This window comes from Canis lupus, chromosome 14 (assembly GCF_011100685.1).
Source record: "Canis lupus familiaris isolate Mischka breed German Shepherd chromosome 14, alternate assembly UU_Cfam_GSD_1.0, whole genome shotgun sequence".
Lineage (NCBI taxonomy): Eukaryota > Metazoa > Chordata > Mammalia > Carnivora > Canidae > Canis > Canis lupus.
The window spans coordinates 11,903,138-11,923,029 of record NC_049235.1 but is presented as its reverse complement, the minus strand read 5'-3'; the positions used below and the strand labels follow the sequence as shown (position 1 = coordinate 11,923,029).

Below are 19,892 nucleotides of genomic sequence, written 5' to 3'. Positions count from 1 at the left end.
AGTGTTAAAGTTAGTGTTTACATACTAATTACTTCTAAATGTTTCATAGTGAATCTCTTTTTCTTCCCCTTCAAGCTAGTGCCTTATTTTTTTCATAAGGTTTCCAATACCTCAGCATGTTGGCACTGTGTACAAAAAATAGAGAATGCAGGAAAAAACCTAAAATTATAGAACAAATAAGAGGTCTGAAAGGCAGCTAAATCAAAATAAAAATACAAAGAGGGCTAGCTTTCTATGTGCCAGAAATAACCAATTCAAATATACTGAGGAAAAACAATTCTATTCACAAAGAAATAAAAATTGCAAAATACTAAGGAATACTTAAGAAACAAGACTTAAGAAAAAAATCGCACTTTCTGTATGTTTAAAAGAAAAGTTTTCAGGGCACCTGGGTGGCTCAGTATTTGAGCAATCTGTCTTTGGCTCAGGTCATGATCCTGGGATCCTGGGATGGAGTCCCACATCAGGGTCCCCAAAGGGAGCCTGCTTCTCCCTCTGCCTATGTCTCTGCCTCTCTCTGTGGGTCTCTCATGAATAAAAAAAATACAATCTTTAGAAACGTTTTGAATAAATTGAAACATACTATATTCCTGCATGGAGATATCAAATATTTTAGACATGTCAACTTTTCCCAAAGGAGTTTAATCTTAGTGTATTCCCAGTCACAATTCCATCTTGATTAGATGACTTAAAAAGTGACCTAACAGATACTAATATCTGAAATAACAAAAATATTTTTAAAAGAAAAATGATGAGGGATGACTTGCCCTCCCAAATATCACCCCATTCTATATAGCCGTAATAATCTAGTGTGGTCCCAGTGAAGGAATAGTTGGATATAGGAATGTGGTAGCATTTCCTTGTGTTTTTCAGTTGTAGGATATAATTATCTCAGTGAAGGGCTCAAATAATCTTGCACTTGACTTAGGGTACCAATTCCCCCTCTTAGAGATTCATTTTTTCTGATTAAATTTTCTGAAAAATAAACTGTTTAACCTTGTTAACCTTGTTAACCTTGTTAACAATTGTTAAGTGACAATTTTTTTTGAAACAAGAAACTCCTGATTCCCCATTTTGGAAGCACTAGAATTAAGTCCCCAAACTGATCCATTACTTGTGGACATATTCATACATATTCATATATGACATATTTGTTACCAAGTATTGTCATGCTTATTTTCTTCATAAAGTTTACTACAATTTACTTTCTTGTTTAATATTTACTAATGTAAAAGTAAATTCTTCAAGAATAGAGACCTGGCAGGTCATTGGTGGCCTAGGGCAGAACCTGGCATAGTATGCTCAACAAATATTTGCCAAATACAGCACAGGTGAGAATCCTGCATTCATCTACATCTATGGGTCCTACCATTCATGACATTGTAAGATGCTCCATAGCCCTTGAATTGGTTCACTGTTATATCCCACCCAAAGTCCCCTTGAAAGTATTTGCTTACACTGAGACTGAATGGTTCAGATCTTCAGGATTGGGAGGTTACCCAAAGCATTCCAAGCTGCATAAAAATACCTTAACAAACCTCAAAACTCAACTTGATATTTTTGATGTTATAGGACTCATGAATAAAATGAAAAATGCCTTATTTGTATGGTAATTGCATATTAAATCTTCAAATCAAGTCACAACTAAACCAAATATTTAGTAGAAATACCATTTTGGGAAATCCAGAGTTATCTGCTGTTTTACCAAATCTGCATGGAGATATCAAAGATATTTATTTCTATTTTTATCTTTATTTATTAAAGATAAATCTAAGCCTAGCAGAAATAATCACATTTTTCTAGTTTCCTCAAAGAATCACTAAGCTTACCTTTCATATTGAAATCATTTGAACATACCACAAAACAGCGGGTCAAAGTTGAAATATAAAAAATAAAGATCTGGGGATGCCTGGGTAACTCAGTAGTTTAGTGCCTGCCTTTGGCCCTGGGCATGATCCTGGAGTCCCGGGATCGAGTCCCACATCGGGTTCCCTGCATGGAGTTTGCTTCTCCCTCTGCCCCTCTGTCTCTGTCTCTGTCTCTCCCTGTCTCTCATGAATAAATAAATAAAATCTTTAAAAAAAATAAAGATCTGAATGCAAGAGCTGCAAGAGGAAGGTCTTTTAATAGTAGAAAGGATGGATTTACATTGAGATTGTGGAGTTTTAACATGGTGAGTTTTCTTTACCAACTTCATATAAATTTTATATGACAATTAATATCAAAATGTTCCTTTCATAACCAAGTATTAGTTGGTAGAATTTCATGCATTAGTAGCTTCAAAACATTTAAACATAATAGGCACACATGAAAAACATCAACCTTTTCATAAAGAAGAGTATAAAATACTGAATTTTCAGTAACTCAAATTTTACTTAGGTTGCCAATATAAAGTTCTATTATATAGCCTTGCTTATGATTATGTTTAGTTTATATTAAATAAGATACTAAGAATAGTGAAAGTCTCTTTGCCTTAGTACTATCAATTTGGGGTATGTAAGAAATCAATATTACAAAAGACAAGAAGAAAAAGAAGATCTCAAAGTACTTTGATGATCTATTAATGTAAAACCATTTTCCCTTTTTATTTTATTTTTTTAAGATTTTATTTATTTATTCATGAGAGACACACACAGAGAGGCAGAGACACAGGCAGAGGGAAAAGCAAGCTCCACACAGGGAGCCCGACGTGGGACTCCATCCCGGGACTCCAGGATCACGCCCTAGGCCAAAGGCAGGTGCTAAACCGCTCAGCCACCCAGTGATCCCCCATTTTCCTTTTTTAAAACTCAAATGTGTATATGTCTTTGTTCTCTGACCTTCCCCTCCAGGGCTACTTATGCCTTAGCTCTCACCAAATTCTGGCTTCTTTTCTACTTATTTGTTCTCTACCCAATGGTAAACTTCTTTTTCAATTTTTTTTTTTTTTTGAGAGAGAGAGCATGTGTGAGAACATGTGGGGGAGGGCTGAGAGAGGGGGAGAGAGAAAATCCCAAGCAGACTCCATGCTCAGTGTAGAGCCTGACATGGGGTTTGATCTGATGACCCTGAGATCATGACCTGAGTTGAAATCAAGAGTCGGATGCTTAACTGACAGAGCCACTCCCACAACTGGTAAACTTCTTAAGGACTGGAACTGTGTCTCCCACCTGTCTTAGCATATATGTTCTGAAGTGATCTAGCACCCCTGCACCATTCTGCATATACTAAAATATGTGTGTGCAAGTATAGAATAGGCAGCCAAATGGGATATTTCTTTAATGTCCATTTTAGGTCCCAGAGATATAATACAGCTGACCCTTGAACAACACAGAGATTGGGGATGCCAGCACCCAGGCAGTCAAAAATCTGTGTATGATTTTTTACTTCCTCAAAATTTAACTACTAATAGCCTACTGTTGACCAGAGGCCTGACCAATAACATAAGCAGTTAACACACATTTTGTATGTTACATGTATTTTCTATTGTATCCTTAAAGTGAGCTAGAAAAAAGAAAGTATTAAGAAAATCATAAGAGAAAATACATTTACAGAACCATATCAAAAAAGAAATCCACATATAAGTCATTCATACAGTTCAAACATTCAAGGATCAACTGAACTAGAATAGTAACTATCTATAGAGTGATTACTATTTTTTCAAAGAACTTCCATAATTATGCTCTTGTTTTAATCTCATATCAATAATGTGAAATAACAAAAACAGAATTACTAGATAGGTGGAAACCAGGACATAGACATTCAAATTATTTACCTTAATTCACAAAAACATGGACATATCTGAAACTAAAATCCAAATTCCCTGCCTTCTTTTAATCCAGGTTTCTTTCTCTTTGATACTCCTGAAATGTCTTTCATGGTAGTGAAAATTAATTACATCATCCTGCTTTCTTGAAATTTACTATGACTCAGTTTTCAGTGAATTAACGTTTAGTCAAAATAAATAAGGAATAACTGCTGGGGTACCTGCGTGACACAGCTGGTTGAGCTTCTGACTCCTAGTTTTGGCTCAGGTCATGGTCTCAGGATTGTGGGATCAGGCCCTGCCTTGGGCTCACGCTTTGCACAGAGTCTGCTTGAGATTCTCCCTCTGCCCCTTCCACTGCTCTCTCACTCTCTCTCTCTCTTAAATATATAAATCTTAAATAAAAAAGAAAGGCAATAACTGCTAACCCATATGAACAAGTTACAGTGTTTAGAAAACAATTAGCTTATACTTCATGTGTGCTTTCTACATGGCAAGCACTTTACCAGACACTGGTTGATAAAGTGGTACATGTAACTAAGTGCCAAAACAGAATTCTTCATACTTTTTTTGCTCACCATTGCTTTAGCGTGCTATCTACGGTGGTACCTTACTAAAAATGACTTTCTTGTCGCTTGCCTTTGTGCTGCTGTATGGAAACAAGGTGTCAGGAGTGATGTAGAGAAGGAAGGTTCCCCAGAGGCCTGTGACATCAGCACCCTGATGGAGTGTGGTGCTGATACATTTTATTCACAGTTTCAGTTTGATTTTAAGTCAGAAACAAAACAAAACAGCAGAGAGCACAGCAAAAGCAAACAACCAATTATCAAAATCCTCGGAAGAACACCAGAAATAATGGATTTCTTCTCTTTCTCACATTTCCCTTCTGTTTTATATACAATTGAAATAAAATATGCATTTTTAAATCACAACCCCCCACGACGAAAATAATGAACAAGCACATGAAAGGGAGGAAGGTGGAGGGGATAACTGGAAATACTGTATTTCAAAGTAAAAATGAAACCAAGAGACATGTACATAGAAATTGCTCCCTAAACTACAAAATCATAGGACAAAACAAAGCAGGATTCTCCAAGGAGTCTGGACCATAGCATTTTTTTTTTTTTTTTGCAATTTTTTTTATTGGAGTTCCAAGGACCATAGCATTTTGCCCAGAAGGCAAAGATAAAGCTGCAGTGTGATAAGGCTTTTATAAAGAACGGGCTGGATCAGAAAGGAATCTGAAAAACGGCTTTGTCAGGGGTGGATGTCATTGTTTGGCTAATCTTAGCAAGATCTGTATTTTTAACTCATGGTCAAAGCCCTACAAACCCCACATTTTCAGGAACACAGAGTACCTGTGAGCAAGTAAGGAATGTGTTAGCAGCAGGTGCCTTAAACAGGAAGGCCAGGGTGCCATGTGCTTTCTGGAAGTTAACGTACCCAAATCCTTTGTTCCCTAATAAGAATGGTGCTTCCAGGGACAGTCCTTCTAACACTGTGCTTCAACCATTTCAACCTAAGACTCCTCATTGCTGTAATTACCATTGTGAAACAGGACATGGATTTCTTGCCATATATCGATACAAGGACATGTATTTGGCTGTCAGTATCATTATATGTGCCTGCCTCAGAACAAAAAGTTGCATTCAAAAGTTCACTGCTTGATCACCCCCCTTTCTTGTAAAACCCTTTCCAGGCAAACCTGAAGTCCACTGTTCAAAAATCTGATTCACTTTGTTTCCATTTTGAGAAGATCAACAGGAAAAGCCAACTTCCAAAACGGGCAACTATGGAAATGATTATGAGCATATGAACAGATCATTCTTTTAAATATTTGAATTACTCAAAACATGCTTTATTGTGTGTGTAGAGATGACTAACTTTGAGGAATAGACCTCTATAGGTTGGTGTCATGGTCTTTGTATTATTATTTTCATTATTATGGTTATTATTATTCCTCATTACAGATGAATAAATTGAGTCTTAGATAATTTAAATAGCAAATCTAAGGTGACAGAGACAATAAGTGGTAAGGCAAGACTTGTTCATAGGCCTATATCATCAGCAACATATTTTCATTTATTTGCCACATGGTCTCTCTTGTTTGTCCTTTCTGTTATTTTAAGCACTGTTTTAAATATTGTGTGATCTAAGGAGATCTATAGTAACTATTATATAAATGGATAAAACAGGCATAAATTGATGGACATAAGAGCAGAAATGTCCCTGAAATGTGCCAAACCACATTTTTAAATGTTGGGTATAGATTTTATCCATAAATTGCATTATACCCTAAGCCTTCATATGAATTTTTAATATTGTTAGTTTGAAAAAGTATCACATAAAAACTAAAGAGTTTCACAATGCTGTTTGTTTTTTGGAAGAATTTTTATTGAAAAATTCCACATTAAAGTAACAATTATAAAACATGCACAATGTTCTAACCCTCAACCTTGACTATTTCAAGACACAGCAGTGGCATAAATATATAATATTTCTCAGGGTTTGCTCTGAGAATGACTCAAGTACAGCCTCTTTTATCACCAAGAGGAGCTAGGACCTCTAATTTCATATTTATGGTAGTCCAAGTTTTGAAATAAAACTGGTAAATTTACTATAATCAATGTGTTTATTCATTGACACCAAGTCCAAAAAATAGGTCCAAGAGATAGAATAAAAACAAAAGCATATTGTGCTCCCAGAAGCCTAGGAGTAGATAGTTCAGGAAAAAGGGAGGGACTAACAGCAGAAATCTAACAGAGGGTCTGAACAGTAATAAATGCAAAGTCTTTAGACACTAGGAGGTCATTGAAGCCCTTAAGAAGAGTTGTTTTAGTGGAGTGGTGGGGACAGAAGCCAGATGGCTTTGTGAATGCTGACAGTGGCCTGAGTTAATCCAAGGATAGCCATGTCAAAACAAACTTAAGGCAGATAGTTTTCATTAGAAAATCAGTAAGACACTCAACTATATTGTTGTTGTTTTTTTTTTAATAGAAAATGAACGTTCCTCCCCAATCAAAATCCTGATTTTTCTGCTTGCTTTATATCTGGGGCTCACTTATTTTAGACTATGTATGTTTTATAACTTGACCTAAAAATTCTTCATTAGATTAGATGTCACTGAATGTCTTATCCTCATCAGTGTATCAGACTGGCAGGTACTAAACAAATCAAATAAAAGTAAATTTCTATACCAAGAAGATGGTATTTAATGAGATTTGACATGAGTCTAAAAGATGAAGAATGAGAAATAATGTGTGTTAAAATTGATTACAATTGGATTTGGATCTGCAGATACACAGACTTACAGTTTTGTCTCTTGAACAACTAATTTTAAAATACATAAAAACTCTATTGAAGTGGTTTTGCTTGGTTCCCTCATCAGGAACCCTCACTGCAGCTGGGTTGGCAGATCGTTTGTTTTCATGAGTCTCTTTGAACCAATCAGGACACAGATAATCTTGTTATACCTCTGTGGGCTTATGTTTCTTTTGATGAGAGTCTAGAGAAGTCATGGGTAATACTTTATTGTGTGCCAGGAACTGCTTATGTTTCAGTTGTACAAGGTCAGATCTTAATTTAACCACCAACTGGTTACTTAATTTTAGATACACAGAGGAACACATTGGCTCCAAAGCACTTCCTCTGGTTTAGGAAGGCAAGGCCCTGGATAAGAATGACAAGACGATCATTCCAAAAGGTGAGATTATGAAATATTTGATCTGTACCTCACCAACTAGCTTATTAAGTAGCTTAGTATTGGGAATATTTTAAACAGATGGAAATACGTATTGTGGTAGATTCTCATTACTTTCTTTTCCATTGATCATCCATGGGTTTGCCTTTCTAAGGCCTTTTAAATCACAGAATAAAGGCAGAGTTGTTTTTGTTTGTTTATAGAATATTAACTCCATAGCAGGGTTATGAAGCATAGTAGTGCCATGAGAAAAACAGATCAAGAATGCATAGGCTTTTAGGAAGTGTCAATATACACACCAAAGAATTCCAGAAGGGTCTTAGCTTGCCCTCGTTTCTGAGGATAAAAATTAAATGATTTTTGTGATTAAAATAAATTTCTATTGCTGCTTTTTCATCATTTACAGCAAAAGATGGATGCTTTATGTTCAGATCAAAAAATTCCTTTCAGTTTTTTTAAATCAGATGAAAAAAAGGAACTCAGTAGGATTGGAAATTTGTTTCTGCAAAATAAATCATGGAATCTTGAGGTTAGAAAGCCCTTAGAATTTACCTGAGCCAATCACCCATCTGGTTCATAAGTGAACACATAACATCTAAATAACCTTCTACATCTAAAATGAAATTATTTCTTTGAAATATCAGTGATGTGGACAAGGAAGTTCTAACTCTGTATTGTGCTGAGAACATATTATTGTTGTGAAATACCATAATTTTACACTTCTGTTGTTTCTGTGGAAATAGTTTGTTTTCAAATGGAAATTAGTGGAAATATAAGCATTTTAGGTGAGAGTTGTTTGATAGGTTTGCTGATTGTTTGCTTAAACTCTTTTAGAAAACTTGTGAATATTTGGATTACGAAATGAGACCATCTTTTCATTAATTTCATTACAGTAGATGGGTCATCAGTTATAGTGTAGTGGGTAAGCCTGTGTGGCCTCTAATGCCAAACAACTGGGTTTATAACCACATCTCCACCACTTACTAGATGTGTAAGCTTGGGCAAATTACCTACCAACTCTGTGCCTCAGTTTCCTTGTCTGTAAAAGGGGGGAAAGTGTGTTATAGAAATTGTCATTATCGACTAAGGTACTTAACATGTCACAGGAAAGTGCTCAGTAGATGCTACTTATAATACCTATTAAATTCAATGAACATATATTTGTTGAGGACATGCTGTGTGCTTAACTCTTTGCCAAACCTTGGACAGGAGGGGAGTGACTATGGTGTTTCTGGGGAAAAGTCTAGAATGCATTACTTAAGGCAGCAAACTCCCCAAGGGAGGGATCCTATTGTCTTGTGTCTAGCACTATGCCTGGAACATAGCAGACACTGAACACATATTTTTGAATGAATGAATAGAATGGTCTGAAAATCCTTAGGAGAAAAATAATAATCCTGAGAACTGCTGAGTCAATATTCCTCCTTTATCTTTTTGATTTAGTAGAGAAAGGAAATTTACACCATGCATCTGTATTTCAACAAAGTATTTGACAGTATTTCTTGATGATGTTCTTGTTATCAAAAAGAAGACATTAATACTGGATGGTGGTGTGTTTGGGAGGATTTGTAACTGGATAAACAGCTTTTCTTGAAGGGTGCTAAATAATAGATCAATGTCAACCTGAAGACCTTTCCGTCCCATGCCAATTTCTGTTCAACATCTATCATTATTAACAGAGCAGATGGACATATAGAGGACATGCAAATAGATCTGCAAATAGAACAATACTTGGAGGATAGAAAATGAATTAGATCTTAGCAGACTGGAATAAAGGTCAAATCTTTTAAAAAAAAAAATGAAAAGAAATGTAATAGGTTTACATAAAGAGTCCTGCGCAGAAATGCATAGTGATAATGTAAGAAAAAACAAGGGATGTAGAGTTTAGGCCAGGAGGGGTCCAAATCAAGTGTGTGACATGGTAGCCCCCAAATTCATCTGAGCTTAAGCTAAATTAACAGATCGATAGTGTCTAGGAAAAGGGAGGCAGTCATGCTTGCTTAGTGTTGTGTTGATCTGACTATAGCTGTTGTGCTGCCATCAGAGCCTATGGTCCAGAGCCACTTTTAGAAAGAAATGGATAAACAAGTATGTTTAGGGATCCCTGGGTGGCGCAGCGGTTTGGCGCCTGCCTTTGGCCCAGGGCGCAATCCTGGAGACCCGGGATCGAATCCCACATCAGGCTCCCGGTGCACGGAGCCTGCTTCTCCCTCTGCCTGTGTCTCTGCCTCTCTCTCTCTCTCTCTGTATGACTATCATAAAAAAAAAAATAAAAAAAAAAACAAGTATGTTTATAGGAAAGCAGTCAAGATGGTGGATGGAGGTGAACCTATGGCACAGGAAGAAAAGTTGTCCAACCTCTGGAGGAGAAGCCTCACTAGAGATTTAACAGCTTTCCTGGGGAATGATTAAAGGGCTGTCATGTAGCAGAGGAACAACATTTTATCTGTGTGACTCAGAGGAATAGAACTGGGATCACAGAATAATGATTTGAGGAGATGGATTCAACTTCACTTTTTTCCTAATTGTTAAAGCTGACCAAAGATGAAAGGCTCTGTGGGGATATAGTGAACTTCCTGTCACTTTGCTGGTAAGGGCTGAGGGGAGATAATTATTTGTTGGACATGTTGTAAATGGAATTTACAGGTGGAGTAACCTAATGGTCAACTCCGAAGTCTGGTGCTTCTAGAGAAAAGGAAGAAGGAAATAATGAGTATGTCAGAGTGCCTAGTCAAGGGTAAGGGATAGAGCTAAAACTGCCAAACAACCCCTAGAATTCTAGTTCCTCGTTCCAAAGGAGTTCAACTACAGAAAAATTACAGGTAATGTTTGCTGAGTACTCACATCAAACAGAGTTAATGAGGCAGCTAATCCAGAGGGCAGGATTTGAACAAAATTTCAACTGTAACACCCAACTGTCTCCCCCAGAAAGAAATCAATAGCCTGTGTGTGATTTCAAAAGAAAATATGAAGAAATGCAGTGGCTCATTATTGCTTGAGTTTTGAATGGGAAAAGATTTGACTTGAGCCTCAGACAGAAACTTCTGTCGTGTCAAATAAACACGTACATATAGTAGTATATACATATGCCATATAAATAGTATAGACATACTACAGTGGTGTGTTCATATACATACATAGTACATAACGCTTTTATTAGTGTCTAGAGACATCATTTCATTTTTAGAGTTATTGTAGCGAATTAATGTAGTCGAAACATTTTTTACTTACCCTATAACTCAGTTATGTAAATAAATGTGGCTTTTTTTTTTTTTTTTTTTTTTTGGTCTATAACTGGCCTCACCTTCCTCAGAAGCTGCCATTCACTAATTAGTGGGAAATGAACTTTTGGTCTCATGCAGACTGACAGAATAACTTAGGTAACAAAGCTTTTACTTTTGGGTGATTCAAGTAGATGGATCAGTCTTCCAGATTTCTGTTTTTCCGCAAGCCAAGAAACTCTCTCCATCAGTTTTCACCTGCTTACCTATAAATTTGTGCAAATTTCTCTCTTCTCAAAGTCACCAAGGTCCCTGTCAAGAAGTGGCCTATTTCACCACCTGTAAGGTTCAGCCTGTGAGCCAGCTGCCAGGCCAGTTTTCTGAAAGGCTTTGTAAGCTTTGGCTTCATAAAGTCAATTTTAGTTCCTTCCAAGTGGCTGATCATATCTGATTAAATGAACATCATTCTCATAGATGACACTTTATCCATGGCAATAAATATTCTTCAAGGATATGAATTTTAGTTGATGCATAGTTTTCCATTACTTAGGTATACAATAATGTCTCACACAAATTTCCTCTTGTTGGATATTTTATTATTTCTAATGTCTTGGGAGTTAAATATGACTGAGAGGAACCTTTTCACATGCAATTTTTTGTCCACATCTCTGATAATTTCTGCAAGATAGATCCCCAGATTTAGAATGATAAAGGGTAGGGCTTTTAAAAAATCATATTATCACTCAAGCTTGTTATAAGGGCACATCCATTAATAAGTTACCTTTTCATGGGCCATGCTTGCTCTGTTCTTTTCTATTCTATGTTTATATTCCTCTAGAGAGCCACCTATTTGTGAATCTAGAGTTCCTTCCTGTTCTGTGCATCATTTGCACAAACTAGTACACATCTTCCCATATCTCTGTTGTAATTGAATTTGACATAGAAACCAATAGTAGAGAGTAAAAATATCTAATTTTGTAATATGAAACTAGAGATAAGCAAAACTAATATGACAGGTCTTATCAGCAGTATATTTACCTAGAAACTAAGCCTCAGTTAATGCAGCTCCAAAGCCGGAAATGAACTTGTAAAAACATATGACACAAAAAACGCAGGGTGAGTATATTAATTTGCTAATTTTATGAGTAGTATATATTTGATTATTCAATCACTCATTTATTCAGGCAATAGTATATTTTGCCTCTCTGTATGTTTTCTAAAATGTCGAGTTGTATCTCTTTGAGGCAACATAAAAGTAACATTCATTTTTTGAACTAAGTGTGTGTGTGTGTGTGTGTGTCTGTGTGTGTCTGTGCTCAATTTATCAGCAGAGTGAGTTGTGCTACTGAGGAAGGAGAAATGGTCTAGGTCTCCCTGTCATGTATAAAATTACACCATGAGGAGGGAGTTGCTGTAACATTACTCATAAATAAAAGTTACCTGTGTCTATGGACTGGACCCCAATTCTGACAGAATTTTAGGTCTCTCTGAAATCTCTTAGTTGACTGGTTGATTTTGCTAAAATCAGTCCAATGAAGCCACTGATCTGATTAGACACTTTGTTTCACAGGATTCTGAAAGAGCAAAAGTGCATAGCCACCAAGTAAATACCAAAGTTATAACGAAGTTTTATTTATATTGATTTTAATATATAATTAAGATTACAAATATAAGTGGTCAAAATGCAGGAAAGTGAAAATGAATGCTGTTTTGGATATAATAACTGTATTTTCTTAGCAAAACCAACACATGAAACTCTTGTTTCACTATTGCTATTCCTCTGATAGGACAGATGCTGATGATTTTCTCTGGGACCTCCAGTAGATGAACACATCACTCAAAAACTGTAGCAGTTTGAGGGTAAGAAAAAACCACCTCAGGGTATGAGGGTCCCCCATTCCACACAGCAGAACCTCTGGGTTTGGATTTGAGTTGTGTGTAAAACTGTGAAGAAATTTCAATTTTACTGTATGTTCCTTTACTTATTCCCCCTTATTACCTCCCACTAGACTCTGTCTTAGACACGCTGACATCTTCTCCACCCCATGCCATCTTCAGTAACTATTTCAAAAGATCCTAGTCCTACACTGGGAACCAGTATAGTGCTGCTGGTATTTTAAAAGGGACACTGGAAGATGGAACAATAAACACTAAAGAACAGAATCTTTCACTGATGCAACTGAATGACACTCGGGTGACAGGTGCCGGGGGCAATGTGATATTTGTGGACACAAAGGCCTTCCTTGCATGGAAGTGATTGTACACTCTGGAAACTGCTACAGCCAGCCCTGCTTAGGACCCACAAACTTATTAACAGTACAGTGTTAACATGGAGCATGGACTAGAGGTAGTTTAGAGAATCTGATGCTGCAGAGAGGCGTCATGGACTTGTGTTCACTCCTGCATCATCCCTTGCAACATCATCCCAACCTCCTGACCACTTCAGTCAGGCACCAACTGGTATACAGATCCTTTTTTTAAAGACAGTAATGTTTAGATTCCAAGACAAAAAGTACAGAATGAAGACAAGCCTAGGACACCGCAGACCACCCCCAGCAACAAAAACCTTATTGCAGGGAGCCAAATATAAAGATTTATGTGTCCCTGTAAGCTATTTTTTATTTTTGGAAGTTATTGTCATTTAGAGCTGGCTGTTAAGAGCGAGATCAAAGTGTTTTCTTTAAAGGGCAACAGACTGTGGGTTGTTTTCCTGCTGCTTCAGAAAGACCTTAAAAATGAAGTTACCTGTGCTCTCTCCAGACTCAATAGCTCTGAGACATTGAGTGGGTCAGTTTCCACTTACACACAGTGAATCTGTAATACTGACAAAGTAGAATTGGGTAGTTTAAAGCAAGGCAATGTACACAAAGTGGGTTTATAATCACTGAGGGTTTTTTAGTACTGAAGATATTCTAAAGCTTACATGACCACCACTTACCCTTTTCCCACTATCTAAATTTAGGATTTTACTCAGCCTGCCTATGAAGTAAACTAATAATTACTGAAACATGAATAATACATTTAGCACTTGGAAATCATTAATTTGGTGGGTTTTTACTGGGATATATGACAGGGCTTCCAAGGACCCATGAATTCTCCAAAATTTTATGCAGAATTTCGAGTAGGTATGCATCTCTCTGGAGAGAGAATCCAGTGCTTTCATCCAATGTGTTCTTGACCTTAAGGAAGGTTAACCAGCATTTTATTTTTATTTTACGTTTAAATATTTTTTATTTGAGTATAGTTGGCACACAGTGTTACATCAGTTTCAGGGGTACAGCACAGTGTTTCAGCAACTCCCTATGTTATGCTATGCTCCCTGTGAGTGTAGCTACCATTGCCACCACACAGCACTATTACAATATCACTGACTATCTTCCTTATGCTGTGCCTTTACTCCAATGACTTATTCATCCCTTACCAGAAGCCTGTATCTCCTTCTCCACTTCACCCATTTTTATCATCCCCCTCTGGTGACCATCAGTTTGTTCTCTATATTTATAGGCCTGATCCTGCTTTTTGTTTATTCATTTGTTTTTCTCAACTCCACATATGAATGAAATCATGGTGGTTATTGTTCTCAGTCTGACAGATTTCCTTCAGCATAAACTCTCTAGGTCCATCTGTGTTGTGGCAAATGACAAGATCTCATCCTCTTGTGGCTATATAATATTCCATTATACGTATCCATTCATCTCTCCATTCTTTATCCATTCATCTCTTAATGATTAACCCATGCTTTAAATGAAAATGTTAATTGTCCAATATAATTGTTCTAGGTATTTGGCAAGCAGCTACTTATCAGTAATAAATAAATCTCACTAGTGGGCATCTCCAGAATAAGACTGGCAAACCATTAGTTAGAAGGGGTCAGGTACTTTCTCTAGACTGAGAAGTGGAGTCCCTGTGAAGAGGTCTTAAAGGAGGTCAAAATATTATTTGGCCTTTCCTCAAATTCCTGGTTGGTGCTTTATCTAAACAATTTTACATAAAGGTGGCCAATAGATTACTGCCAGCCTTCAGTGGGGATCGAGTCCTGGTCATTTTAAATTTGAGATACAGATAAATAACTCTCCTCTTGCTCTTCTTGCATCTCAACATCTCTGGGTTCATTCCAGTGATGTTCTCTGACTATCTGCCTGACACTTCAGTGCACCTGCACACAGATCTTCATTTCGTCCCAAGCTTTCAGTAAAAGGTTGGAGACAGCTTGTGTTAGGTAGGGGTTGTACCATGTGCTAAGAGTTTCCTAACTATTTCTACCCAGCAGTTGTTAGGGATACAAAACAGTTAAAAGCCTTAGATAATTTTGTTCTGGATGGAAGTTAAAATGACATTTTAAAACCAACAACAACAAAACTTTCCACAGATCAACTCAGTTCTCTAAGGAGTCTATGGTACTGGAAGTCCAAATTTCAAGCAGGGTTAGAACTGGGCTGATGATTTAAATAGGTAAAAGGCTCTGGATTCCATTACTAATCCCAGAGCCATGCAATCCCCCTATCACCACAGTGATACCAGTGAGAAAGGCGGCAGGCAATACCACAGGTTGAACTTCATGATCTAATTGTGCTGTCTGAAGGACCCAGTGCTCACCTGCTAGTAATGAGTCAACAACTTTTTTGCACTGAGAACACCCATTTGCTCCTAGTTGACTAGAAGTAGAGAGAAAAGATAGAAAAGAAAAAGAAAGTAAGGTACTTCCTTCCCCCAGAAAACTAATAATCCAAGTACAAACACAAAACACAAATATGTGAAGAACTTGCCAGGCAAATACAAAAGGAGTATAAATCCAGATATTAGAAAAATATCATGTGGGAGGAGATGCTTACAGATAAGGAAGGCCAAAGGGGAACTGGAACATTTCAGCAAGGCTTCCACAGGAGGAACATTGTGAACCAGGCCTGAGGTAGTATGGGCCATGAGTGTGGAACTGCTGGAGGGACTTGTGCATGAGGAAGAATAAAATGTGAAAGCACAGAAGTGAGAAAAATGAAGCCAAGCACAGAGTGGGCCATCAGATTTGTTTTGTTGGAAGAAATACTCCATACCTGAGTACCATGGTCAGTTGTATGAATAAAGCAGGGCCTAGCTTATATTAGTGGGTTCTTAACTAACTCATTCATTCATTCACTCATTAATTCAATACACATTTAGAGACTACGGGCCTTAAGATGGTACTTCTCTAGATACAGACTAATTTTCTGGTCTTACTGGGTTACGTCCTAGGGAGAGGAGATAGACAATGAACCAATGAATAATTAATAAAAAATAAAATACTACTTGAATCTATTTTGTGAATAAGACCCTGAGGGTACATGTTGGCTTCTTGAGTAGACTGAGATATCATGGTATGAGGCAATGTGCTTAGGGGATGCTTCTACTCTCATGGGCATTACTACTATTACTACTATTACTACTATTCTCTCTTTTATGTTCCACGATAATAGTAGGCCCTGGTGCAGAGCAATGAAAATACAATCAAAATGATGCCATCGAGTTCCCAGGTCAGGTACGCTAGCTAGCAGCATGTGTAGAACTGTCCTTAAAGTTTGAGCTTAGCTAAATTTGAACAATGAAAGTTGGTAAAGCATATATCAGCTGTGTTTTGAAAATTGCCCATGGAAAACTGCTTTTGTTTTTTCTCCTTGGAAAGACACACTACCATGTAAAATTTCAAATAGATCATACATTTTGGCTCATAAAGTACCACCAATCAAAAATAATTTCATACTGATCATTAAACCTAGTCATAGAATTTATTTTGACTTCTACACTTACTAAATTTCCTTCCTAAGTAAGAGAGAGTAGTTGATCCAATAGTAATGACAGACACTCCTTTAATTTGATATTTGGAATACATAAGCCAATGAGAAATATTTTACATTTTTGTGTTTATCTTCAGGGAAGTGGCTTATAATGGACAGAGCTATGCAGGGAGAGGTATGGAGACTCTCTTGGAGGGTTGGTCTCTGGTCTGAGGATGGAGTTAGGATGGTTCTTATTTCAGTTGTTCAAATGATGCTCTGAGACTGCTAGACCAGCCAGAAAACAAAACATGGGGACCAAACAATAGCCATATGAAGGTTCAAGCATCATGAACATCACTACCACGATATTTTTATCTTTTCTGAAGGAGGGTAACCAAATCCTAAGACCCTTCCACTTTGGAAAAAGCCTGGAAAACTAGCTGCTAAAAGATAGCTCTCCTCATTTATTATCCAAAACACTAAATAATTAGCCTTTGTTGTTGTTGTTGTTGTTTAACTTCCTTTTGTTGAAAAATGCTCGACTCAATTCAGGAATTTCATGTGCCATAGTACTTTGGTGCAAATGAGAAGATACTGCTTCCTTGGAGGCATGCATAGCACTCTGCCAGATTGTACAATGTGACCGGGTAGATTTGGCTGAATTTCCTTGGCCAGGAACACTTGTATAGTACACATCCTGTATAACCTCTTGTGGTGGCTCTTAGTTGAAACAAGTGAGTGCATTAGAAAGAGCCACTAGTATTATGTAAATCAGCCCACAAGACTCTGTTTTTTTGCGCTTCTTCAAAAGCACAAATTCATTTTTATTCTGCTTATTGTTTGCCAGGTTTATTTACCTGCTGGCAGTTCCCACAACTAAGCCTCTCTTAATAAAGCCAGTCTTTACCACATCTACCCCTGTAGTAGTAGTTCCAGCATCCCTAACTGCAATAAGGATGCACTTTTGCCAAGGTGTCAAAAAGGATCTTTCCATGGCCAGGAATGCAGGTAGCACAAGTCCAAAGAAGTGGATTTCCTGGAGTACCCAGAGAATCATGTGGTCTATCACACTGAACAGAGCCAGTCAATAAGAAAGTTCTCTAAGAATTTATAGCTGGTTTTATCAGATTAACCCTTTCCTGTTTATTTTAAAGTTCTGGAATTTTGAAACTTGTTCACTCCATATGTGAGACTAGACAGTAGTTAGGAAGAATAACTTGAAAGTGCTTGAAAGATCAGTTCCTTTTTTTTTTTTTTTTTTCCCTAAATAGGCTCCACTTTGAGCATGGAGCCCAATGTGGGGCCTGAACTCATGATCCCAAGAACTCATGACCCTGAGATTAAGAACTGAGCTGAGACTTGAATTGGATCCTTAACCAACTGAGCTACCCAGGTGCCCCAGTTCTCATTTCCTTCTACTCAAAGTTTCCTTCATGTCTTCTCTGTTTTGTTTAATTCATTAAGAAGCTTCTCTGGGCCAAGCTCCTTCTAGAGTCCTAAGAGGCACAGAGATAGTAATGTAAAGCCCTTACCTCAAAGAGCATAGAGTCTGTTAGAGGAAGCTGGACACAAAGACAGAATAACTGCAGTTCAAGGCAGCCAGTTAAAACCATTACTGATGTGAGGAAAGGAATAAGTTAGTAAATAAGCAGACACAGCATTAAAAGTTAAGAATGTGAAAGGCTCACTGTTCTCTATTCCTGTCTCTGTCTTACTTCTTCTTGGTTTGAGTTTTAAACTTCTAATGTGCTATGTAGAGCAGTATCTTCAGACAACTGGTAGGCTGAGATTAGTGTAAGTCAGAAGCATGGGAAAATGAGTTCTTACAAGCCTAACTATAGTTATTAATGAAAAAAAGTCCCAAATTAGAAAATGCAGACGTGCAAAGGTCAAGTAATTAAAGGTTTCAAAAGTTAGGTTGGGCTTCATATATAATACTGATGAATATGTTAACTGCATTTATGTTTGTTCAATGGGGAAAGATGAATGCATTTTAGTCCTTCATTTGGCATCTTTCACATTAACTGTATGTACTGTTCTATGTCGTTTGCTGATAATAAGAAACTGCCTCTTTCAAAATTATACCCAGTCATGGATACTAATGATGACCCCGATGACGACCATCTTACAAGTTATGATATTCAGCTCAGTATTCAAGAATCCATTGAAGCCAGCAAGTCTGTATTTTATTCTGAAAGGTAACATTCAAATTGTCCTCAACAAAATTTCTTTATGGCATTCATTTTGTTGTCAGATCAAATGAAAGACACTTCCTGACTCTTCCTCTAGGAAAATGATTATTCTTCTTTTCTGGCAGAGAATCAATAGCTTTACAAGGGCCACTGTGTATAGGTTTTGGCAATATGACCTTCCACAAATCCCCACCTTCTGTGGAAGATGTGAATAACCTAAATAGGAAATTCTAAATAGGAAATTCAACCTAAATGGTTGAATTTGGTTGCATAGGATTGCCTATTTTTAAAAATTAATATAGAATAAAATGACAAGAAGTCATTTGAACAAATTTGCAAGTACAATTTATACAACTAAAATATAGATAGGTCTGTTCTGAACATTTTAGAGCCCATTCTGCTACTGACTCAGACAACCGTTATAAGTAATGTACTTCATTTTTAGATCATCAAACTGTGAAAAATAATATGGGGTAGCCCCTAAGTTTAGCCCCAAAGAATGAGAAAGAGTTGAGGGCTTTTATTGAAAACCAGCATTATGTAAACCACAGTCTCTTCAATTACCTACTATCCAAATGACAGATGTTAGTAAATTAAACACAAAATTAATGCTTTATGTTAGCAGGAGTTACAGAGTATGAAACTGAAAAGGTAGATTTCTACCTTGAACAACATACATCTGACAAAGATAAACCTTAGTTTGCATTCTGTTATAGTATTGAGGATCTTGTATTCTGAAATTTCGTAGTGCTTTTGAATAGGGCTATAAAATTATTGCTTTTAATAAATAAAAAATAAATAATAAATGTTTATTTATTCTTAAAAATGGACATAGTACCTTTACATTGGGTCTCTTTAATTTTTCCCTTATCTCCAACAGAGCTCCCAAGAAGGCTTTCACAACCCTATAATGCCAACAGATGTTTCTACTTAATAGAGTTTAATTGATTTGTTAAGAAATACCTTGTTTCTTTTGAATAAACACACACACCAGAGAATTGCCATGAGGGTTGAAATCACAGCCTGTTGGGTCGATGACTAGAAGTTTGTTTAGTAAATGCTCAGGCCTATTCTCTTGTAAATCAGTTGATTAAAGACTCTAACAGGCAGTGTGGATCAGAAGCTCCCAATTAAAAAACTATGAATTAGCAGTTATTAACTTCAAGGCAACAAACCTTACTGAGCATAGTTTTTAAAATTGAAGAATCCTTAGAGATCTATTTAATCTCATCATTTTAGAGATGAAAAAACCACTACCCGGAGAGGCTAACTGGCCTCCCCAGG

At 36.9% G+C, this 19,892-nt stretch overlaps 1 protein-coding gene and 1 long non-coding RNA gene across 17 annotated transcripts in view; one reads left to right on the top strand and one right to left on the bottom strand.

The window, feature by feature from the left end:
• LOC102157206 overlaps window positions 1-19,892 on the bottom strand; it is a 60,947-nt gene that overhangs the window by 4,916 nt on the left and 36,139 nt on the right. For both annotated transcript variants that reach the window (XR_005369341.1, XR_005369340.1), the window contains exons 5-6: window positions 13,412-13,488; window positions 12,107-12,240 (exon numbers count right to left, since the gene is read on the bottom strand). This is a non-coding gene — a long non-coding RNA (uncharacterized LOC102157206). The remainder of the gene's footprint in view (window positions 1-12,106; window positions 12,241-13,411; window positions 13,489-19,892) is intronic.
• Window positions 1-19,892, top strand: part of ASB15 (ankyrin repeat and SOCS box containing 15) — a 64,007-nt gene that overhangs the window by 18,676 nt on the left and 25,439 nt on the right. For 5 of the 15 annotated variants that reach the window (XM_038556662.1, XM_038556660.1, XM_038556661.1 and 2 more), the window contains 3 exons: window positions 7,357-7,448; window positions 12,454-12,526; window positions 18,478-18,614. In XM_038556662.1, the coding sequence (XP_038412590.1) occupies window positions 12,491-12,526; window positions 18,478-18,614 (173 nt within the window). In that variant the 5' untranslated portion in view covers window positions 7,357-7,448; window positions 12,454-12,490. Of the gene's footprint in view, window positions 1-7,356; window positions 7,449-12,453; window positions 12,527-17,741; window positions 17,810-18,477; window positions 18,615-19,892 lie in introns of those variants that run through there. The other 10 variants (XM_038556653.1, XM_038556651.1, XM_038556658.1 and 7 more) reach the window with 7 other exon arrangements.